Below are 24258 nucleotides of genomic sequence, written 5' to 3'. Positions count from 1 at the left end.
TGTGCAGCGAAGCTCCCCAGACAACCTGACTGAGCTTGAGAGAATCTGCAGAGAAAAATTGGAGAAACTCCCCAAATAGAGGTGTGCCAAGCTTGTAGCGTTATACCCAATAAGACCCGAGACTGTAATCGCTGCCAAAGGTGCTTCAACAAAGTACTGAGTAAAGGGTCTGAATACTTAAGTAAATGTGTTATCTGTTTTTTAAATTTTAATACATTTGTTTTTGCTTTGTCATAATGGGGTATTTTGTGTAGATTGATTTGGGGAAGAAAAACAATTGAATCGATTTTAGAATAAGGATGTAATGTAGCAAAAAAAGTAAAGTGGTCTGAATACTTTCCGAATGCACTGCACAGTTAGAGCATTCGTCTTAAGATGGTTAGGTGGGACAACCACATATCACAGTCATAGATAGTACATTTTTCCGCAATAAAGTCGCTATCAGCAAAGTCAGAGCTAGTAAGGGGGAAAAAGTTGACGAGTGTTAGTTAACGAAGATTATTTGTATGGATAAAATGTTTGGTATGTACTATATGATTTCTTTGCATTATGTTATAGCTTCACACTGCTAAAGCAGGAATAAGAACACAAACTGCTTATGTCAAACAGTGTGTATGTATTTGATTTTGTTATTTTGTAATGGAAATAAGAAACTGTATGTTATTGAGGAAGTTGTAGAGCAACTTTTGTTTTGTATTTGTTTTTTGCAATAAAGTTTGCCTGAACTTTTTTGAAAAAATATCAAATTAGACTGCAGCCTTATTCCCTTTCTATTAATGTAAATCCCCTTTCACTAAAAACATATTTTGCACTAACTCTTTCAGTTCTACTTTACAGTCCGTCTGTTTAACTCAGCGTTTCCCAAACTCGGTCCTCGGGACCCCAAGGGGTGCATGTTTTGTGTTTTGCCCTAAGACATAGCTGATTCAAATGATCAAAGCTTGATGATTAGTTGATTATTTGAATCAGCTTTATAGTGCTAGGGCAAAAACCAAAACGTGCAGCCTTTGGGTTCCCAAGGACCATATTTGGCAAACCCTGGTTACATTTAAAAAAAAATGTTTTTGTTTATTTTTTAAATGTAACCTTTATTTAAATAGGCAAATCAGTTAAGAACAAATTCTTATTTACAATGACGACCTACCAGGGAACTGCCTTGTTCAGGGGCAGAACAACAGATTTTTACCTTGTCCGGTTTAACTCAAGCTAAGCCAAAACCATTTGGTTAATTTATTAAATGATTTAAGAAAACAAGGCATGCCTCAGAGAAATGTATAAAATTATCTAACTTAGCACATTGTGTTTCTTTTGAAAGAGAAATGTAAGGATTGAGCATGGAAGTTGCTGTTTCTTGTGTTTTGCTAGTTTCTCTCCCAGTATGTCATTAAAACTGTCTCCCCTGGTGTCAACTCTATGTTGGATGTCTAGGAATTCTTGAACTGTGTTTACATTCAGCCGAAGTGTTAACCAGAGCCTCAGTGGTGGAAAGTACACAAGTAAAAATACTTGAAAGCACAACTTAAGTAGTTTTTGGGGGGTTTTGTACTCTACATTACTATTTATATTTGTGACTACTTTTACTTCACTACATTCCTAAAGAAAATATAATGTGCTTGTTGCTCCATACATTTTCCCTAGCACCCACAAGTACTTGTTACATTTTCAATGCTTATCAGGACAGGAAAATGGTCATCCCTATATCGCCTCTTATCTGGCAGACTCGCTAAACACAAATGCTTCATTTGTAAATGATGTCTGAGAGTTGGAGTGTGCCCCTAGCTATCCGTAAATAAATAAAACTATAAAATTGCTTTGCTTAATATAAGGAATTCTAAATGATTTATACTTGTAGTTTTACTTTTGATTCTTTAGTATATTTTTGCAATTACACTTTTGATACATAAGTATATTTAAATATTTATATTTAAAACCATACACTTTTAGACTTTTATTCAAGTAGTATTTTATTGGGTGACTTTCACTTTTACTTGAGTAAGATTAAGGTATCTTCACTTTTACTCAAGTATGACAATTGGATACTTTTTCCGCCATTGCAGAGCCTCTATCTGGTGGTTCCCATTGCGAAATGGAAAACGTTAACTAGTCCAGAATACCCTTGAAATATTACTGACGGAAATTTGGGTGAAGTACTGTAACATGGTGGTGCCTGTTTCTTAATTTTATAACAGGGAAATGCTGATCACGAGTTAAGTTGAAATGACTCCAAGTTAAGTACATTGCCTGATTCTCTTGTAATCTTAAACATGCCATGGAAGTATAAGAGGCTCCTGTTTGATCAGCTGGATGGAGGTAATTCATTAAAGGCAAATGTAAAATTGGTCTATGGAATGACTCTGATGCTACGGAGTAAATTGCTCCATGAAAATACCTACTCCATGAAAAAAAAAAAAACACCTACCCTTGACAAGAGGAAATACCTCTGGAGTATTTATGATAACCTTCTGCCGACTGGTGAGGAGGTCATGGAGTACAACCATCTCCCCAAATCATCAGTCACACCATCTTTAGTTTGATGTAGCAGCAAGACTGACACAAATAGGTAGAAGTGTGAAGAAGAACCATTCTGGATGGGAAAACAAGGAAAATAACTGTACACTGTTCTTGCCATAATATGGACTTGGTCTTTTATCAAATAGGGCTATGTTCTGTATACCACCCCCCCCCCCCCCCCCCCCCCTTGTCACAACACCACTGGTTGGCTCAAACACATTGAGAAGGAAATACATTTCACAAATGAACTTTTAACAGAGCACACCTGTTAATTGAAATGCATTCCAGGTGATTACCTCATGATGCTGGCCGAGAGAATGCCAAGAGTGTGCAAAGTTGTCATTAAGGCAAAGGGTGGCTATTTTGAAGAATCTCAATTATAAAATATATTTTGATTTGTTTAACACTTTTTTGGTTACTACATGATTCCATATGTTATTTCATAGTTTTGAAGTCTTCACTATTCTTCTACAATGTAGAAAATAGGGGAAAAAATAAAGAAAAACCCTGGAATGAGTAGATGTGTCCTACACATCGACTCGGTACTGATACTCCGGTATATAGCCAGGTTTTCATCACTCATTGTGTATTTATTATTACATGTTATTACTTTTCTATTATTTCTCTATTTTCTCCCTCTCTGCATTGTTGGGAAGGGCCCGTAAGTAAGCATTTCACTGTTAATATACACCTGTCTTTACCAAGCATGTGACGAATAACATTTGATTTTATTTCCATGTGATGACACTCACACAAAAATGATTGGTGCTTTCAAGACAACTGGGAACTCGAGGTTCGACTTTCCAAATGGGAACTTGGAGAACTCTGACTTCAGTGCGTTAATGACATCTGGGAACTTATGGAAAAAAATAGTTCAGTCTGGAAAATATCGTTTTGACCGGTCATCCAAATAGGAATTCGTTATTCTAGAGCTCCGACTTTCCGACCCAGATGTAATTTACGCACTGAAGTCGGAGATGTCCGAGTTCACAGTTATTTGTGCGCAGTTTAACTGGCAACCATCAATTTATATTTACACTACACAACTAATAGGGGCGCTGTGTTGAAGCTACCATGCCTCCATCTTAGCACTCCCCACCGCTGTAATCTTTTTTTAGAAGCTATAGAAATGCATTTATTAATGTCTACATAATTTTTTACCACATATTACAGACACCTTAATGCATACTTTTACATTATATGAGCTAAACATAACATTTAAAAATATATAAAAACATTTTAGTTAAAGTATCATTTTTAGAGATGACTAATGTTACTATCCCCAGCAAAAAAAAAAAAAAAATGAAATACTTGTAGTTGAAATTGAAATACTGTACAATTCCATTCATTCCCATGGAGGATCGCGTGGTGCAGCGGCGAGAGGCGTCACTACAGACCCTGGTTTGATTCCAGGTTGTATCACAACCGGCCATGATTGGCCCAGCGTCGTCATGGTTAGGTCGTCATTGTAAATATTAACTTGTTCTTAACTGACTTGCCTAGTTAAATAAAGGTTAAATAAAAAATAAAATACTGGGGAGTGCCAATATGTCCGACCGGTGTCTTCAAATCCTCTCAAAAGCCAATAGATAGCCTCTGTAATCCAGGGTTTATATACATCACTTCCTGCAAACCATTCAATATCAGTAGACCAAAATGGCCATCATCAATAACTTGCATTTTCTTGCTTTATTGTTTGTAACATTAACAGTTGCATCGGCTAGTGCCGATGACCAAACGAAAACGGTGGAATTCAACGTAAAACCCGGCGGAGAGGTGCATACGTTCTCCGAGAAAATGGTAAACGATATTAGCTAGTTAACGTTAGTTATGCTATCTTGGTAGAGAGCTGTGATGCATGAAAGCTCGCAACAACATTCAGCTAGGAAACAGTACTGCTAGTCCGCTAGTGAAGTCGTGTATGCTGCATTGTGTGCTCAGCACAATTTTGTCGTCAATGAGCTGTTTATCTTACCGTTTATTAGATAATGTGTGTGGCACATATGAATACGAATGGACTGCTTAGCCAAATAGGGTTAGCCAGCATGCTAACTTGCTGGATAATTCCCTGCAAGCTCTCTTGTTGAATATTCACATAGCTATGCTTGCTAATTAAAATAACAACCAGGCATATGATGGCACCACTCACAGTTGTCAATTAGAATTCATATCTAAAAACAACCAAGATTTTGAAAATACTTTGGTCGTCGCATGATGATGAGGAAACGACCTCTGATATGCTGACACGTCTCAACTAGAGTGCCACAAGGAGGCCATTCATTGGTCTAGAATTGAGCTATATTTCCTCCATGCTAATTTTCCAGAGTCAATAGCTGTGTTCGAATACTCCTACTAACCGTACTATTTGTGACGTAAATTGCTTATTGGTCATAGTATGGATTTATTTTTATTTACAACAAATCAGTACAAAAGGTACGTTTTTTAAATAGATTTATTTCACCTTTATTGAACTAGGCAAGTCAGTTTATTTAATCTCGCTCTTATTTTTATATATATATATATATATATATATATATATATATATATATATATATATATATATATATATATATATATATATATATATATATATATATATATATATATATATTATCCAGTTTATTTTGTAACTCAAATCAGTTCCATCTTCTCCTCCCCAAGAGGCTGGCCGGGGACCTCTGAGATGATTACCTTTTTCGCCTCAGCTCTTCTGGTTTTAGCAAGATGACTACCAGATTGATTTTTTTATATATATATATATTTACCCACCCCTTTTTCTCCCCAATTTCGTGGTATCCAATTGGTAGTTAGTCTTATCTCATTGCTGCAACTCCCATACGGCGAAAGTTTGTCCTGCGAAACACAATCAACCAAGCCGCATTGCTTCTTGACACAATGCCCACTTAACCCGGAAGCCAGCCACACCAATGTGTCGGAGGAAACGCCGTACACCTGGCGACCGTGTCAGTGTGCACTGAGCCAGGCCCGCCACAGGAGTCGCTTGTGCGTGATGGGACAAGGACATCCCTGCCGGCCAAACCCTCCCCTAACCTGGATGACGCTGGGCCAATTGTGCGCCGCCCCATAGGTTTCCCGGTCGCGGCCGGCTGTGACAGAGCCTGGACTCAAACCCAGAATCTCTAGTGGCACTGCAATGCAGTGCCTTAGACCACTGCCCCACTTGGGAGGCCGACTACCAGATTCTCTAAGGTCTTTGGCCACCTCAACTTGAAAGAGGTCCCAGTTCTAGCAATATTATTTTTCTCCACAAGCCGTTTCCCAAAAGTATGAGAACAGACCTTTAACCTCACTTAACTATATCATTATTTAATAAGGAGCTATTTCGCTTCCAGTAGGATGCTCTACCAAGGTTAGTGATGACAAAACCCCTGACAATGTAAATGGCCCTATGGTCTGTGAGGGGACTAGTACAAGTATTTTTAGTAACACACTATCAATACATTTCAATATAAGCCAAAATTCTATCCTGGACTGTCTGGAACCTGTTTTGTTACTCCAAGTCAATGATCTATCGGCCTGAAACCGCTCACCATATATCAGTAAGATCAAAGCTTTCCATAAAAAGTATTAAACCAAATTCTGATAGATGGCCCCCAGGTAGGCCAACCAATCAGTTGAATTATCTATGGTATTGTTAAAGTCCCCTCCTATCATTAATAACAAATTGGGACATTTAGATAACCAATTAAGTATATGTTTCTCTATAGATTCAAGCAACTCATCATTCTCATGTTTGGCGTTGTACCCGTAGAAGTTTACAGTAATGAGCGTAATGTCATTGTAACTGATCACAAGACAAATAGTGATCAATGGGGTCACAGTCCGAGTGTAGAATATCACTACCACCAAAGGTATTTTTCACTGTAATGACTCCAGCAGAGCGTTCAGAGGCATGTGAAAGTCAAATACTGTTGCCCCACTGTGACTTCTAGAAGTTGGCATCAGCAGAAATTGAGTCTTTTTTAATTTTTTAAAAGTAGTATGGATATAGTTAGTATGTCTGAAGTTCCCGGATATCGTACTACATTCGCCAAAATGCGAAGTATACAAGCAGTGGACCCTTTCTATGCTTTTCTGAGCTTTTGGACACTTTCCGTGGCTTCACAATCTTTTCAGATTTGAAGAAAATGTTTGAAAATATGCAGCCAAAGTCTGACGAAAGCGGATACAAATGAATTGCTTTAACTAATTATGATAAATGTCAAGGCAATGTAATAAAGTAATGCCTTTTCAAAGAAGTTATGTTGTCTGACAATTTGTTAGCTTCGCTAGCCTTACGAACTGCATAGCATATCATTACAGCAATTACTTGTATGTACCGGTATGTTAGCTAGCTACCGTCCTAACACTAGTTGGCTACTAATACATCGGACTTGCCAGTATATTAACTATCTAACTAACTACCATAAGCTTATTGACTTGATTGTACATGTCATTCTTAGCTTAGCTAAGTGGTCTAGTCGTTGTTAATGAAGTAGTAAGATGTCTAACAAGCAAGCTGCATAGCAACAGCATCCACTCCCGGTAGACAGGTGAAGTGCTAGTACACTCAACTGAAAGGATATCGTTTGTTTACAAATGAACTAATAGCATGTAGTGTATATACTCATTAAGTATACAGTATGTTAGTATGGGTATTCGAACACAGCTAATGTTTTATGTTCAATCACAATTATAAACTGGGTGGTTCGAGCCCTGAATGCTGATTGGCTGAAAGCCTAGGTACTGTATATACAAATAATTTGTACTGTTCTAATTACGTCGGTAACCTGTTTTTATAATAGCAATAAGGCACCTCAGAGGTTTGTGGTATATGGCCATACACCTCCTCATGTCTTATTACTTCATTTTAACCTGGGTAGTTTGGCTCCTGGATGTTGATTGGTTGAATGTTGTGGTAAATGATGCCAAGTTCAAAACAACTGGGAACTAGGAAATACTAGGGGGAAAAGAAGAAAAAACTAGGAAACTTCTGACTTCAGTGCGTTAGACAACTGGGAGCTTGGGAAAAAACGAGCTCCGACTGGGAAATAGTTTTGAACCGTCATCCAACTTGGAATTCCAAGTCGGAAACTGGCATCTTTCTAGAGCTCCGACTTTCTGACGACTGGCATCATGTTATGACCTAGTTTTTTTTCTCTCAATTTCCCAGTTGTCTTAAAAGCACCATGAGACAATATACCAGGAGTATGATGCAAAACAACTTGTTTATTCTAATTACGTTGGTAACTTCTTTATAATAGCAATAGTGCTCCTCAGGGGTTTGTGGTATATAGCCACTGTATCCAGGCACTCCGTGTTGCGTTGTGCCCAAGAACAGCCCTTAGCCGAGTTGTATTGGCCATATACCACACCCCCCTCGGACCTTATTGCTTAAATATACAATGGTAGCCTATGCATTTGAAAATCAAGTGCCACTATTTTATTACAAATTGCAGATCTTTGAAATAATGAGCTAATCAGCTACAGTAGCTGTAATTTGACTTCCAAACACATTTGTCTTGTCTATTAATTATGTTAATTCCTGGCTCCGTTTAACCAACAAGAAAAATGTCATTAATTTCTACAATTCCTACTACTTTTACAGAGAGAATATGAATGTTCATTCACTTATGCATCACAAGGGGGAACCAATGAGGTAAGTTGTATCCTAATCAAAGTCGAGGTTATTTCAACCTAGTCTAGCGTTGAAACAGGCTACCTGCTATAAACGGATTAATAGCTTTCTAGTGTGAAGTGTAAAACTCAATTCTAAAGTAGATCATCAGAAAGTACATTTCAACCTTTGTCATACTACTCGCATATCTAAAGAATACGTTATCAAAATCTTGATATTCTAATAACATGTATTCATGTTGTTTTAACAGCAATGGCTGATGAGTGTGGGCCTAAGCGATGATGACGGCCTGTTCTCCTGCTCAGTGTGGAGGTAAGCTGTAAATCAGTCTGAGCTTACACTCTGAACAACGGACGTTAGGATGCAGAGATCCATGTACACTGAATGACTTACTCATTCAAGTGCCGCATGGTGGTTATTCACCCGAGATGTTCCAGTTTGTCGTCTTGGCTTTGCCTAATAAATAACTAATAGCGGAATCAGACTTCTGTAGTGATTTTAATCAGTCTTCATTTTGATTTCTTCCTTGTTGTTGACAGACCCCAGGGGAAGTCCTACCTGTTTTTCACTCAGTTCAAGGCAGAGCTGAAAGGAGCCAAGATTGAATATGCCAACGCATATGTAAGTATCCAACATACAGATGGGTAATCTAATTTGCTATCCTATCTGTATCTCTACATAATAATGCATTGGAGCAGAAACATTGCGAACATGTTTTGTCGTATAAAGAAGATAACATATGTCCAATATCAGCATATCGTTGCTGTAGCATTGACTTGTCTTCCCTTCTGGTCTCCTGGTTCAAGTGCACTATTTTCTATCTGTGATAAGAGGTAAAACTGCACATCCCCATGGAAACATTTCTTCTGAGTTTCCAGTGTGTACCAACACGTTGTCTGACTTCATCCTGATTTACTGGCAAAGCTAGTATAGAGTTTTATATGGGTAGAGATTTATGTCAAGTCACATACTGTAGGTATGTGTTTATTTGGACAGTGAGGCTAAAACCTTTAATTTGTCTCTATACTCCAGCATTTTGGATCTGAGATCAAAGGTTTTATATGGGGTGACAGTACAGAATATCACCGTTTATTTGAGGGTATTTTCATACATATGTTTTACCGTTTAGAGATGAAAGTACTTTATGTATCTAGTCCCCCCATTTTAAAAGTTGTCGTTAATTTAGAACTATTTTCAGCTGGCGTCAAGCCAGCCCAATTTTCAAACGCACTTGTTTGCAATTCCGACCTGTTGGCACTCTTCTGTTTTCAAACCCTAGCGCCAGGATTGGTAATTTACCTGAGCTCGCTTGCACAGAGATGGGAGGGGTGGCCATATCTGAGGTGTGTCCTTAACATGCCAATTTCAGGCAGCGCTGGTGGGGATATTTTAAGACCAACCCTAAGCTGGTAACACACATGGTTATGGCATGGATTTTGACAGCGGAAGCGCAGCCTATCCAGCCGTGACGCACATTCCCCACATGCACATCGAACAAGATAGGTTTAAGTGCACATCGAACAAGATAGGTTTAAGTGCACATGAACCTCATGTTTTTTCCCCTATTTAATTTGATAAAAAAACATCCTCCCCTTTTTTCGGGGGTGGGGGTTGTGCCCAATGCGTACACCAAGTAGCCAACACAAAGGGTTTGACTCATGAGACTGCTTTGAAATATATCTTAATCACCGAAGCTTAATTAAAATATCAAGTATGGGAGTTTCCTTTTTACTGTATCTGTATGTAATTGTACATTTATCTTAGCCAGCTTTATTATTTTGGATGTGCAAAAAAAACTCCATGTAGGCTATATTTCCATAATGCAGTGGTGGAACAAGTACCCAATTGTCATACTTGACTGAAAGTAAGAATACCTTAAAAAAAAGACTCAAATGGAAGTCACCCAATAAAATACTAGAGTAAAAGTCTAGAAGTATTTTGGTTTTAAATACACTTAAGTATCAAAATGTGAAAGTATAAATATTTAAAATTATTTTTATTAAGCAAAGCAGATGGCACCATGTTTTTATTATTTTAATATATGGTTAGCCAGGGGCACGCTCCAACACTCAGACATATTTAATTAAACGAAGCATGTTAGTTTAGTCAGTCCGCCAGATCAGAGGCAGGAGGGATGACCAGTGTGCGAATTGGACCATTTTCCTGTCCTGTTAAGCATAAAAAACAGTAACAAGTACTTTTGAGTGTAAGGGGAAATGTATGGAGAAAAAGTACATAATTTTCTTTAGGAAGGTAGAAGTAAAAAATATAAATACCCCGAAAAAACTACTTAAGGAGTACTTTAATAAACTGTATCAATCCACAATGGACTAGAAAGATAATTTTCCGTGCCCCCAGCTGATTTGGAGTTGGTTGACAGCACGAAGACACCAATAACAGAATTTGCGACAACGGCAAGTTGCCCATAAATTTCCTTCAAGTCATTGCGCTAACGCTATTTGGCATTGGCTCACAACACTAGTAACTTCCTTCATACTGGACACAGTGACATAAAGATGGTATCCACGACTTAATCTGACTGGGGAAGTACTGTATTTACAGGGCCTCATTGCCAAAATCCCAAAGTATCCCTTTAAGCCATCAAAACCCAGCCTTTTCATTGAACTCATAATTCCTCCAGGGAAAATAGCTACATTTTATAGCCCTGTCGTTAAGGTTTACGTTGCATTTGGTTTGTTAAAAAGGAGCCCTTAGTGTAGGCCTATTAAATCAGTAATCATGGTAGCATCCACATTAATGTAAGTGTTCAAAAACATTCTAATTTACGATAAAAGTGATACATTATTTACCATTTATTTTGGGCACAAAAGTATCTGAAACGCAACCAAAACAAACTGCAAATGCATCCAGCAAGTTTGTAGAGTCACAAGCCTGATGTAGTCATTGCGTGCTAGGAATATGGGACCAAGTATTACATTTGACTAAATGTAATACACTAAGCAAATTAGTCAAAATAATTGATACCTTCAAGTGGGGGGGGGGGGGGGAGTGCTTTCATTTCTAAACGGTAAAACATGTATATGAAAATACCCTCAAGTAAAAGGTGACGTTATGCACTGTCACGCCAACTTTTTCTCAAATCCAAAATGCTGGAGTGAAGAGTCAAATTGAAAGAAATGTCGTATTCAGTATGTTTAATAATTGCTTGCTTTTCTAAAGTCTACCAATATTGCCAGCAGGCATCCCAGCTAAAATAGACAAGCTAGCGACTAACTTGATTGATTGCCTGAAATGGCTTTTTGGTAGCTAGTTACGAGGTTGGGAATATCTGGGCAAAGCCTACTTTATACAATTCATAGGTGGCTAGTAGTATTACAGAGAAACAACACATGTAACAAAAGTTTTTTTTAATTTGATTTAAACAGAACAAATCTGAGGGGGAATGTGCCCCTGTCTCCCGTTAAGTGCTCTGTAGGGGGGGTGAATTTGAGAGAACTATATATATATATATATATTGCAGTCAGAGAATGCATGTAGCATTCAGATCTAACAATGTGTTCTTCTCCAAAGTGAATGCTTCAGAGTTCAGGCAACAGTCTCAGATTAGTCGTATCACATGTATGTTGCACACAGAGTTCTAAGGCAGTGATTCCCAAACCCTGTTTGTGCTGCGGCCCACCCACCGTCAACTTCTGATATCTCCCTCTGATTTACTAAGTAAACTAGACCAATGATTGTAGTCACGACCCAGTTTCTCGCCACAACTCCACACAAATCAATGGCAACCCACCAGTGGTTCCCAAAACTCCATTCCAGGAAACACTGTTCTGAAACTGTTCTGAGGAATCTGACAGGAGGAGGAGGCTTTGTACATCGCAGCACACACACCGCTCGACCACAGGGCTCTCGTTGAACAGCCTCCCTCGCAAGGACAAAGCCCCAGACAGGCGCTGTCATCAGAACAGCACTGTTCATCCTCTCCTCCTGCCATCACTGTCCCCTGGGAAAAGACAGACAGAAAATGACTCACTAAACGTTGCGATGAAAATAACCAGTGCTACTGAGAAGCAGATTAACTCCTCAACCTCGTCTCTCCACTAACTCTCCTTGCCTCTGCCATGATGACTTTTTTTCCCCCCCCATTCACCCTCCCATTCCCTTGTTTGTCATTTATTTTCTCATCAATCCCCTGCTCTCATCTCTCCCTGTCATCCTCTCCACAGTCCCAGACTGCAGCGGGAGGACAGAGGGATGTGACTTTGAGGGAAGATGAATTCACTGTGGGAGATTCTACAGGTGAGATGACTAGTCTGCTTACTGCTGATCTACTACACCATCTGTCTATCACAGCAGCTCAAACTGCTACAAAAGTGGATGGAATTGATGATGGATCTAAAGTTCTACCATCATAGCTATGATTTTCCAAACTGAAGATTTCATCTACAATTTATTACAACAATCTACTGAATGTTGTTTTTGAATGGACGTTGTACTTGTGTTTTGATGATGCGGTAACTCATTTCCTCTCCTGTCGCCCTTTCAGTGACCCACAAAGACGGGAAGTTCCGCGCTGAACTCTCCAAACTGACCATTATTGCCCGGACACGACACGATGAGCTCTAATTGGCTGGAAATCTGAATGACTATTGTCCAATCGTGAGATCCTGGCGAGCTCTCAAGGCAGGCAATGTGCTCTACTGTCCATGACAGTGGCAAATGGATGGCATTTAAACAAAAGGACAGCCTATCAGCTTGGTGGTCTACAACTTTACTGTTCAATAAATCTATATATATTTTTGGGGGAGTTTCTTTTAGGAATATGGCTTTACTGTTTGAGAATGTATGTGGGGATGTCTGATCTTGGCAGGTTTAGAAAGATGTAGTCTCAGCATAAGACTTAGAAATCCTCTAAGCCAGGGAAATGTGAGTAGTCTATTGTCTTCATCGTGCACACAATTATGGTTTTTCCAATCAGCTGCTTCTCTCTGGAAGTAAATGGTTAACCCAGACAGAGTAGAGCAGGGAACCCAGATTCTGTGTTTTTGATCTGTATGGAGCACCTGATTCAACCAACCAATCGTCAGTCAATGCGGTTGATGACGTTTTACTCCTACCAACAGTCTTAATGAAGTTAGGTTGAGCTTTAGAACAGACACTAATTTGGCCCACCAGGATTAGAGATGTACTGTCTTGCCTTGATTTATGGGACAGTTAGCTAGCAGCACGTACCATATCCATCCAGGTTTATCCCTCTGTCCAGAGGAGGACCTTTGTGTTGATAGTGGAGTCCCCCCTCCTCGCCAGCGAGAGTCCCTGGGGTCCCAACAGGAAATGCCACAAGGCGCTGACAGGCATCGAGAGACAGAAAGTTACATTTTTTTTAAATAGTCTTTTCTACTCTGTGTTCTGATTCACAATGTGCAACGTATGCTCCAATAAAAGACATGTCTGGGAATGTGAAATGTTTGTTCTCCTGTTTTGTTTTGACAGAGCTGTGCTTGATCAGAAAGTCCCTGCTGTGTGACGGTTGTCAGCTTGGATTACTTTCAGAAAAGTTGAGTGCTGATCTCATGCTCTTGTTTTCCAGTTCAGCAGGTTCCATAGCAATATATCCAGTGTAACTAGAATGTTCCACATAAGAATGGAGCTATTACGTAAAGTAATTCAAAATGCTTAACGTTTTTGGACATTACAAATGTATGCGTGTGCACATCAGTCTTGGCAATACATGGTTTTCCCTCCACTACAATGGCTCCTTTATCTGCCAATGGTTCTGTTGGTTGAGTTGCATTCCATCTCAAACCAAACTATAAACACGTCATTAGTATTGTCCATCTGTTACTACTCAAACTGTTTACTTTCCCGTGTCTATTTAAGCATCAAAAAACATAGCCAGAGCCAACATTGTTTAAAATTGCATTGGCATGTATTCCTAAGATCCCTGATTAGAATGATGTTTCCAGTCCAAAAGCATCTGCGGAAGTACATGTCATGTCCACAAGAGGGCATCAAATTGAAACATTGATCTACAACATTCAATGACGTTACAACTGGGATACGTTTAGATTGCTTCTGAACTACAGACACGATGACACGACCCAATGAGTGAGTCATGATGTCTCACGTAAATGATCTCAGACAGTTTGGCCTGCATTTCCCTGTATCTCCTGACTGACATTTACAGGGAACAGATGGCGCGTGGGGGGGGGGGGGCATTGCGTCACCACGGGCCCTTTGAAGGGTAGGACTAATGATCAGCTGCCCCCCTGTCTCTGTCCCCGTCTCCCCCTGACACACATCCAAGCACAGGGTAACCAAGTCAGCCAAGAGACACGTGACGCCAAAGAGACCTCACTTCCTATTAGGCCCTGTCAATATCCTGCAATGTGAGCATCTGCATCGGGCCCTAGTCGTTGCAAGTGCAGTGGAGCCAGCTGTTTCCGTCTTACCCTCCTATTAAGATGAGATCCGAGCCAAGAAAGGGGGACACAGTGTCAGCACAAACGCAGCATGGCTTTGCTGACATATACTCACCCCGAGATGCCTCCCGTCGCCTTGGGATTTTGGTCTCTGCTCAATATGGCGAGCCTTAAATCACCCTCTACTCCTGCAACTCTGGCTGTGGCTCCATCCATCTGACGGCCTCCCTCACACCGTTGTCGAGAGCAGTCTTCTTTTCACAGTGTATGGGGGAGCCTTCCTGGGATCCTTTCCTTTACTCACCCGATCAAAGTGTCCATTGTGCGGGTAAGGAGGAGGCTTGCGGCCCCTGGTCCCTGGAACTCTCCCTGGGCCGTGAGGGGCCATCTGGCCCTGGGTCAGCCCCAGTGATTTAGCAGATGTTGGCCTCAGCCCCTCCACCCTGGTCTCAGGGTCTCTGGGTGGTCTGACAGGGAGAGGCTCCACAATGGGTGGCCCCGCTTGGTTCGCTATGGTGATAGAAAGACCAAGGGCAGATGGGTGAGGGGGACTACTTTTTTTGGGGGAAAGCCCAAGGTTGTGAAAGAGAGTAGGGTTGAGGGGGTAATGTAGACTGCTCTTTTTGGGGGAGGAAGCAGGGTTGTGTGGGTAATGCTGACTCTTGACTGAGGGAGCAGCGGTGTTGGGGTGAGGTGGGTTGGTACTGAGGGGGGGAAGAGCAGGGGTGGGAGGGCGAACAGGGCTACTCCTATGAGGACTGGGAGCAGGTTGGTGGGGGAGGCAGACCAGGCTGGAGGCAGGGTTGTGAGGCTGGAGTGAGTTAGTCCTGATGGGGGAAGACAGAGCTGCCTCCCCCTGCCTGGCCTCCTCACCCCTGAGCCTCTGGTGGCTGCTGCCCTTCGCCACTCCACTGGAGCTGCTGTCGCCGGGCAGGCTGGGGCTGGCCTCTTCACTCAGGTCAATGGACGAGGTCAGCAGCTCAATCTGCTGCACCACCTGTGAGAGGGATTAGGCTACATGGTCAGAGATAAGGCTGGAGAGACGGGGAGAAAATGAGACTGGAGAAAACGTTTGATCTGTGTGCTCGTGTTGTTGCTAGACTAATTGTTTTTTCTCACTTAACTATTCAAGTTCTCTGGCGTCTTCCTTCAGGTCCCTGACCTGGTCTGAGAAGAGATTTTCCCTGGCCAGACTGCAACAGCGTCGCTGGATGTTTCTCTACATATTTATTCAACTTTCTAACGTTTGCAATACCCTCGCTCTCCGGCTGCGCTGATGCTGGGCTTTCAGATGCAGCCAGATACTGCGAGGGGACGATTTACGTGTCACTTTTACAGGATGAGGGTCAAGGTTCAGGCGTTTGAATAAATGGATTAAAAGCATGGTTCCAGCTGCTCCCCTGTCAACATCTGGTGGTGGAAGGACTGGAGAGGAGACGGTGCCGCTGTTGAGCATCACTTTCAACCATTGCATACATTAGGTAAATGGAGCATAGCGAACGCCACTTCCTACCTTTAAAAATTCAGTGAAATCTTCACTTCTGTGCTGTTTCATAGAAAGACTGTCACACTGTGGTGGATAGACACTTTGCAAGCAGTGATTCTGAGTGCTAGTATTACAGTGTATATCAATGTAGGCGCCTCTTTTTAATGATTGTAAATGTAACAAAGTAGGGACTGGGATTATGCTCTTTCTGGGATGTGCAAAAATAGCCCACGGTACAACTACTCTTCGCAGTCCCTTCAGGACTTGAAATAGCATGATAATCTGTTTATACGAATATCAAAGGAACATCAAAAGATCCTAGCTGTGATATATGTAGGCTATATGACAATACCAGGATCTCGCTCTCCCTCAGAAACAATTTAAAATCCTTCTATCAAAGACAGACCATAGCTGTAACTTATAGGCAAACAGAAATGTCTTTACCTCCTTCATCTCCTGATGGATGTCCTTCAGGCCTCCTAGAACCTCATCCAAGTTCTCCACCACTCTCCGGATCTGATCCCGGACAACCTTCTGGTGCTTCTTTGACCCAGTCAGGCTTGACCCACTCCTGGAGGCCTGGTCACCTCTGGGGGGCCTGGTTTCGATGTCTTCTAAGGCGGGACATGGCTTACTGGGACTCTGCTGGGGTCTGAGAGTGGGACCTCCCATATCTCTCTGAGGAACCTCTGTGGAGAAGATGACATGCAGAGAGCTGGGTCCATTGTAACCCTCCACAGGTCTTGTCAAGTCTTGCTGGTGTAGTTTGGTCTCTGGTCCGCTTACTGGTCTAGTCAAGTCTCTCTGACTGTTTCGGACATTATTTTTGTTGGATCTCAAGGTGGAACTGAAACTCTGGTGTCTTGGTAAGCCCTGTGTGGCTGTAGCTGAATCCACCCAGCTGGATGTATGAAGGTCTCTCTGACAAGTCTGTCTGGAATAGCCCCAAAGCTGGTCCTCCAAACAAACAGGCACTTTACAGCCGTCTTGACCTTTGAACTGTGTTGGCTGAGCGAGGGCGGGGGCCTTCACGTACTTCCTGACTGAAGGGTGTAGTAAAGACTGGCGGGCGTTCCCAACAAAGGAGCGTTCTGTGTAGTAGTCCCTGACAGATGCCCTGTGTCTCAGGCCTGGTGCTGGAGACTGGCCATGGCTCCACCTGGAAGGGCTGCCCTCTTGGCTTCTCAAATCTGGCTGCACACGATGCTCCCACAAGCCGAAGCGCAGCCTCCTAGCCTCCAGGCACAGTTCATTCAAATGGGGACCCGTCCTTTCCTTCCCATGTATGTTGTTCATCACCTCTTGTGATGTAAAGCCTACCTTCTTGACTCTGTTGGGATAGGTAAGGTTGGCGTCAGCCCGCCTGCACTGCCCATTGAGTCCCATTTCACTGTGGTGGGCCCTGAGTCCATTGTGAAGCCAGAGGTTGAGATGAGGGTTGCTGTGTTGAAAGCCTCTGTGCTCCCCAGGCACTCTGGTGTCTGAGAACATGATAGAAGCAGTCCAGCAAGCAGTCACAGAGGAAGACTCCTTAAAGAATGAGCTTTTCCTCCAGCTTCCCGCCCTTGCCATTCACATGGAATGTTTTTCTCATTGACTTCTCTCTCTCCCTCTTTCTCCCCCCCAAAAATGTATTCCGCTTATTTCTTCTTAGACCCCCACCCACTTGCTCTCTTTTCCTGTTCAAGCCTGTGTCTGCCTCTCACTCGCTTTCCCTCCCTGCATCTCTGGCTCAGTTGCTGTGGCACGCTTCCTGTCTCTCCCCCTCTCTCCCTCTCTCTCACTCATTCCCCCCCCCCCCCCCCCTGCACTGCGCTGGCTCTCTTTCTTCCTCCCACTCTCTCTCACTGCTGTACCTCCCTCTCCACCTCTCTCTTTCTCCCTCTGTCACTCTCTCTCTCTCTCTTTCTCCCTCTGTCACTATCTCTCTCTGTCTCTCGCTCTCTCTCGGTCTCTCTCGGTCTCTCCCTCTCTCTCTCGCCCCTTTATATCCCGCTTGCGGAGGGAGACTAGTGGAACTTCAATCAAGATTCCTGTTTTTTAATCCCTGGTAGACGCTGTGTCTCCACGTGAGCCTCCCCACTCCAGCTCTCATCTGATTACTCCGGTTCTGGCTCAGCAGTCCATAGCAACACTGCACCCACAGCATACAGCAGTTAGTTACACAAGCATAAAAAACCCTGACCAGGTACATGCTGTAACACACCTCCCCCAGCCTGTCAGCTAAAGGACCGCCACCAATGGAGCCGAGGCACCTCTTGTTGTTTCATCCTATTTTCTGCTTCTCTGACTTCTATTTGTTCCAATTATGCAGTAGCAGCTGCTATTTGCAGCTCATTTTGGCTTGCCAACTGTCTGGTTTAGTTGGCATGTGTCTGACGAGCCCAGAGATGCCTCCCAGGTGTCTGTTTACTCACTGTGCAACTCCCTCCTTGGATGCACCCTAAATGAGACAATGACAGCCCCGGAGAACCCTGACAGTGGCTGTCCCTCGGTGGAGAACAGTTTCAGCATTTGCCACAACAAACTACTCACTTGGAATCCCCTTTAATGGCAATAGGAAAATGAATGGAGAAATACTGCAAAAAGACCATGACATAGTCTAATAAATACATGTACTCAGTGATGGGGGTCATTCCAGGGTAAGAAGATTCCTTCTCAAAACATGAGCGGCTGTCCTTAGTTGTTATCCACACAGCAGTGGTCCACTAACTCTGGAAGTAATAGAGGAGGCTGTTTTAATCACTCTAAAGCTCTGCTTGAACATAGCTCCCATTCCCAGCTGCTTCCAAATGACTGTTTCCTTTGTTTCAGTGAACACCTCTGGTGCACAATCACTCCATTCCCCATTGTTCACAAGGTCACTCATGTGAACGTAAACAGATACCAAAAAACACACACACCTGGATTGTAGTGCTCTCATGTGCTGGACTTTAGTCATCGTGTAGCTACCTCTGACTAAACCTCGGATTTCAACCAATCACCCTCCCACTATGTGTGGACCATAAATAACATCCAGGCTGCTAAATGCACAATGGTAGCTCATTTTAAAGTCAATGTGGAATAATAAGTACATGTCGCGGTTGCTCGTCTCACAGCAGTTGGCGTACAGTGGAGCTCAGTTGGAGACCTTCACTCCATCCACTGCATTATGGTAATGTGTGTTCTTATAGTGCCACCACAACTTTACAGGACTACACAGTAACAGAGCCACCACAACTTTACAGGACTACACAGTAACAGAGCCACAGTAACAGAGCCACCACAACTTTACAGGACTACACAGTAACAGAGCCACCACAACTTTACAGGACTACACAGTAACAGAGCCACCACAACTTTACAGGACTACACAGTAACAGAGCCACCACAACTTTACAGGACTACACAGTAACAGAGCCACCACAACTTTACAGGACTACACAGTAACAGAGCCACCACAACTTTACAGGACTACACAGTAACAGAGCCACAGTAACAGAGCCACCACAACTTTACAGGACTACACAGTAACAGAGCCACAGTAACAGAGCCACCACAACTTTACAGGACTACACAGTAACAGAGCCACCACAACTTTACAGAACTACACAGTAACAGAGCCACCACAACTTTACAGGACTACACAGTAACAGAGCCACAGTAACAGAGCCACCACAACTTTACAGGACTACACAGTAACAGAGCCACAGTAACAGAGCCACCACAACTTTACAGGACTACACAGTAACAGAGCCACAGTAACAGAGCCACCACAACTTTACAGGACTACACAGTAACAGAGCCACCACAACTTTACAGGACGACACAGTAACAGAGCCACAGTAGACTACCTACAGTGCATTTGGAAAGTACTCAGAGCCCTTTTCTTTTCCCACATTTATTTGTTACAGCCTTATTCTAAAATAGATTAAATAAATAAATAAAAAATCCTCATCTACACACAATACCCCTTAATGACAACGTGAAAACAGGTTTAGACATTTTTGCAAATGTATTAAAAAACATAAAAAATAGATACCTTATTCAGACCGTTTGCTATGAGACTCAATTGAGCTCAGGTGCATCCTGTTTCCATTGATCATCCTTGTTTCTACAACTTGATTGGAGTCCACCTGTGGTAAATTCAATTGATTAGACATGATTTGGAAAGATTGTCCATAGAGCTGTGAGACAGGATTGTGTCAAGGCACAGAACTGGGGAAGAGTACCAAAACATTTCTGCCTCAATGAAGTTCTCCAAGAACACAGTGGCCGCCATCATTCTTAAATGGAAGAAGTTTGGAACCACCAAGACTCTTCTTAGAGCTGGACGCCCAGACAAAATGAGCAATCAAGGAAGAGCCTAGGTCAGGGAGGTGACCAAGAACCTTATGATCACTCTGACAGAGCTCCAGAGTTCCTCTGTGCAGATGGGAGATCCTTCCAGAAGGACAACCATCTCTGCAGCAATCCACTAATCGGGCCTTTATGGTAGTGGCCAGAGGGACGCCATTCCTCAGTAAAAGGCACATGCCAACCTGCTTGGAGTTTGCCAAAAGACTGCTAAAGGACTCTCAGACCATGAGAAACACGATTATCTGGTTTGATGAAACCAAGATTGAACTCTTTGGCCTGAATGCCAAGCCTCACATCTGAAGGAAACCTGGCACCATGAAGCATGGTAGTGGCAGCATCATGCTGTGGGGATGCTTTTCAATGGCGGGCACTGGGAGACTAGTCCGGATTGGGGGAAAGATGAACGGTGCAGAGTACAGAAAGATCCTTGATGAAAATGTCTCTGAATGTCATTCAGTGGCCCAGCCAGAGCCCGGACTTGACCCCGATTGAACTTCTTTGGAGAGACATGAAAATGTCTGTGCAGCGATGCTCCCCATCCAACCTGACAGAGCTTGAGAGGATATGCAGGGAAGGGGAGCAACTCCCCAAATACAGTTGTGCCAAGCTTATAGCGTGATACCCCAAAATAATCAAGGCTGTAATCACTGCCAAAAGTGCTTCAACAAAGTACAGAGTAAAGGGTCTGAATACTTATTTAAATGTGATATTTCAGGTTTATTTTTAATAAATGAGCAAAAAAAATGACCCGTTTTTGCTTTGTCATTATGGGGTATTGGGTGTAGATTGACAATTGAATACATTTTAGAATAAGGCTGTAACTTAACAATGTGGAGAGGTCTGAATACTTTTCTGAAGGCTTCTGTCTCTGTATACAAGGCAGGGTTATGTAAGAGTGTGGTTGAGATATTCCTCTAGACAGACCCCACATGTTTTGTCAAAGTGAGGAAAAAAGGGTTCCAGTCCGTAACTTTATATAAGCACTTGGACAGCATTTCTGGACAGCAGAAATGATTCAAGTGCAACACAGTATAGCAACTTTAGTTGTTGCTGTCTTAGAGAATGACTCATTACATTCAGAAAAAAAATGCTGTATTTTTCTAAGTGACTGAATTCCCTCAGTTCTGTCATTCCGGAGTCCAGCAGGAGTTCTTACCACTGTGTAAAATAACATGTTTTGTCGGTTCCTGTTTATTTCTAACATCGTTTTTCTTTGGATATCTCCCGGCTTACGTCTTTGAAACAACCCGCCAGTCAGGTGCACTCAGAGGATGCACTAGAGCAGGAGAAAAAAAAGAAGACGGAGGGTTTGAAAGACTTGACTTCCAAGTCCCAAGTAACTGTCATAGCTCAACTTGTCAGAGGGGATAGCCTCTTTAAGCATAAAGGATGAGGCAAAGAGTTCACAAAATAAAAGCAAATATAGCCATTTTCTAACCCTGGATCTACAGTTGAAGTCGGAAGTTTACATACACTTAGGTTGGAGTCATTAAAACTTGTTTTTCAACCACTCCACAAATTTCTTGTTAACAAACTATTGTTTTGGCAAGTCGGTTAGGACATTTACTTTGTGCATGACACAAGTAATGTTTCCAACAATTGTTTAGACAAATTATTTCACTGTATCACAATTCCAGTGGGTCAGAAATTTAGAAAACACTAAGTTGACGGTGCCTTTAAACAGCTTGGAAAATTCCAGAAAATGATGTCATAGCTTTAGAAGCTTCTGATAGGCTAATTGACATAATTTGAGTCAATTGGAGGTGTACCTGTGGATGTATTTCAAGACCCATCTTCAACCTCAGTGTCTCTTTGCTTGACATCATGGGAAAATCAAAATAAATTAGCCAAGACTTCAGAACAAAATTGTAGACCTCCACAAGTCTGGTTCATCTTTGGGAGCAATTTCCAAACACATGAAGGTACCACGTTCATCTGTACAAACAATAGTACACAAGTATAAACACCATGGGACACCATCAGTCCTATCGCTCAGGAAGGAGAAGCGTTCTGTCTCCTAGAGATGAACGTACCTTGGTTCGAAAAGTGCAAATCAATCCCAGAACAACAGCAAAGGACCTTCTGAAGATGCTGGAGGAAACAGGTACAAAAGTATCTATATCCACAGTAAAACTAATCCTATATCGACATAACCTGAAAGGCCGCACAGCAAGGAAGAAGCCACTGTTCCAAAACCGCCATAAAAAAGCCAGACTACGGTTTGCACATGGGGACAAAGATCGTATTTCTTGGAGAACTGTCCACTGGGCCGATGAAACAAAAATAGAACTGTTTGGCCATAATGACCATCGTTATGTTTGGAGGAAAAAAGGGGGAGGCTTGCAAGCCGAAGAACACCATCTCAACCTTGAAGCACGGGGGTGGCAGCATCATGTTGTGGGGGTGCTTTGCTGCAGGAGGGACAGGTGCACTTCACAAAATAGATAGCATCATGAGGGAGAAAAATGATGTGGATATATTGAAACAACATCTCAAGACATCAGTCAGGAAATTTAAAGCTTGGTCTCAAATGGCTTACAAACAACAAAGTCAAGGTATTGGAGTGGCCATCAAAGCCCTGACCTCAATCCTATAGAAAATTGTGGGCAGAACTGAAAAGGCGTGTGTGAGCAAGGAGGCCTACAAACCTAACAGTTACACCAGCTCTGTCGAAATTCACTCAACTTATTGTGGGAAGCCTGTGGAAGGCTGAAACATTTGACAGTTGACCCAAGTTAAACAATTTAAAGGCAATGCTACCAAATACTAATTGAGTGTATGTAAACTTCTTACCCACTGGGAATGTGATGAAAGAAATAAAAGCTGAAATAAATCATTCTCTCTACTATTATTTTGAATTTTCGTATTCTTAAAATAAAGTGGTGATCTCACTGACCTAAGACAGGGAATTTTTACTAGGATTAAATGTCAGGAATTGTGAAAAACTGAGTTTAAAAGTATTTAGCTACGGTGTATGTAAATTTCCAACTTCAACTGTACATAGAAAAGAAACTCAAGCATGTATGAAACTCAATAACAATTCAGCATATGAACTGGAATGTAGTGCCGTGTACCTCATACATCAAGTAAAAGTGCTCTGTGGTTTTCTGAGATTTGCTTGTATGTATGTAAAAACAATACTGCAGGTGCATTACCCTTTCAGGACATTAAAATGATTGGAGCTACACAGCGGATGGCATGGGACTCATGCCATTCAACCATTCTAGAGGTCTGAAAATATCTCAAAAATAATTTTGGAGTGCTCTATCCCTTTAAAACTCATCTCTATGGATGCAGTTGATTAGGATGCCAAGCTGTGATGTGTCTGGTACAGGGTTGGTGTAGATACTCATTCCATACAGTATAGTTAACACATGGCCTAAGTGAATGTGAGTGGACTGACTAATAAGGTCTTCCCAGGCCTGCACGGTTCAGCTGCCTCCCTTCTTAAGATGAGTTCTCCTTTGTAGTTGGTTCATTGTGTACAAATTATAATCATGCCTTAATGGAAGGAAGCTTCATACCAAAATGTATTGAAGTTCACATTAATATCCACTTTGATAATCAAGTCAAGGACTGGCAGGTCCAAAGTTCAAAGCAAGTCACACTGGGGAGAAAAACAAAATAAATGATTGGACAATTACCAGTACCATTTCAAGTCTTTACAATAATTCCTTTACAAGTAGGAACCAAATACATGTCAAAAATGCCTTGAGTGGCAAATCTAGCCTGACACGGTCTTTCGTAAATGATCAAAACCAATAGCTACGAATTACTTCACACAGCTAGCATTGGAGCTAGATGATAGAAGCTCTTCCCATTCACAAGCTGATAGAAAATATATTTCCTGAATCCTGACCAAGGTAGAATTACTGTAGCCATATCACTGCTAAGGGGAAAGCTTC

General features: G+C 42.0%; 2 protein-coding genes across 2 annotated transcripts; one reads left to right on the top strand and one right to left on the bottom strand.

Moving 5' to 3' along the window:
• Nucleotides 1–4036: 4036 nt before the first annotated feature.
• On the top strand, nucleotides 4037–13572 carry LOC110524192 (myeloid-derived growth factor). The gene is made up of 6 exons (XM_021603608.3): nucleotides 4037–4311; nucleotides 8120–8170; nucleotides 8400–8461; nucleotides 8689–8770; nucleotides 12334–12406; nucleotides 12654–13572. Exons 1-6 carry the CDS (start codon nucleotides 4168–4170, stop codon nucleotides 12731–12733), a joined length of 492 nt encoding a protein of 163 aa, XP_021459283.1. The 5' UTR covers nucleotides 4037–4167; the 3' UTR covers nucleotides 12734–13572.
• On the bottom strand, nucleotides 13241–17775 carry LOC110524191 (uncharacterized). The gene is made up of 2 exons (XM_021603607.3): nucleotides 16460–17775; nucleotides 13241–15526 (listed from the first exon to the last, which is right to left on the bottom strand). Exons 1-2 carry the CDS (start codon nucleotides 17585–17587, stop codon nucleotides 14759–14761), a joined length of 1896 nt encoding a protein of 631 aa, XP_021459282.3. The 5' UTR covers nucleotides 17588–17775; the 3' UTR covers nucleotides 13241–14758.
• Nucleotides 17776–24258: the final 6483 nt, after the last annotated feature.

Source organism: Oncorhynchus mykiss, chromosome 5, assembly GCF_057628025.1.
Source record: "Oncorhynchus mykiss isolate SJ-2025 chromosome 5, ASM5762802v1, whole genome shotgun sequence".
Classification (NCBI taxonomy): domain Eukaryota; kingdom Metazoa; phylum Chordata; class Actinopteri; order Salmoniformes; family Salmonidae; genus Oncorhynchus; species Oncorhynchus mykiss.
This window is presented reverse-complemented; position numbering and strand designations above follow the sequence as displayed.

Bases quoted from the DNA above. Each gene is read 5' to 3' on its own strand.
- LOC110524192 (XM_021603608.3), top strand. From the start codon at position 4,168: ATGGCCATCATCAATAACTTGCATTTTCTTGCTTTATTGTTTGTAACA. The intron at 8,171-8,399 runs GTAAGTTGTATC...TTGTTTTAACAG, and splicing joins CACAAGGGGGAACCAATGAG to CAATGGCTGATGAGTGTGGG. The intron at 12,407-12,653 runs GTGAGATGACTA...TCGCCCTTTCAG, and splicing joins CACTGTGGGAGATTCTACAG to TGACCCACAAAGACGGGAAG.
- LOC110524191 (XM_021603607.3), bottom strand. From the start codon at position 17,587: ATGGCAAGGGCGGGAAGCTGGAGGAAAAGCTCATTCTTTAAGGAGTCT. The intron at 15,527-16,459 runs GTAAAGACATTT...TCCCTCTCACAG, and splicing joins TCCATCAGGAGATGAAGGAG to GTGGTGCAGCAGATTGAGCT.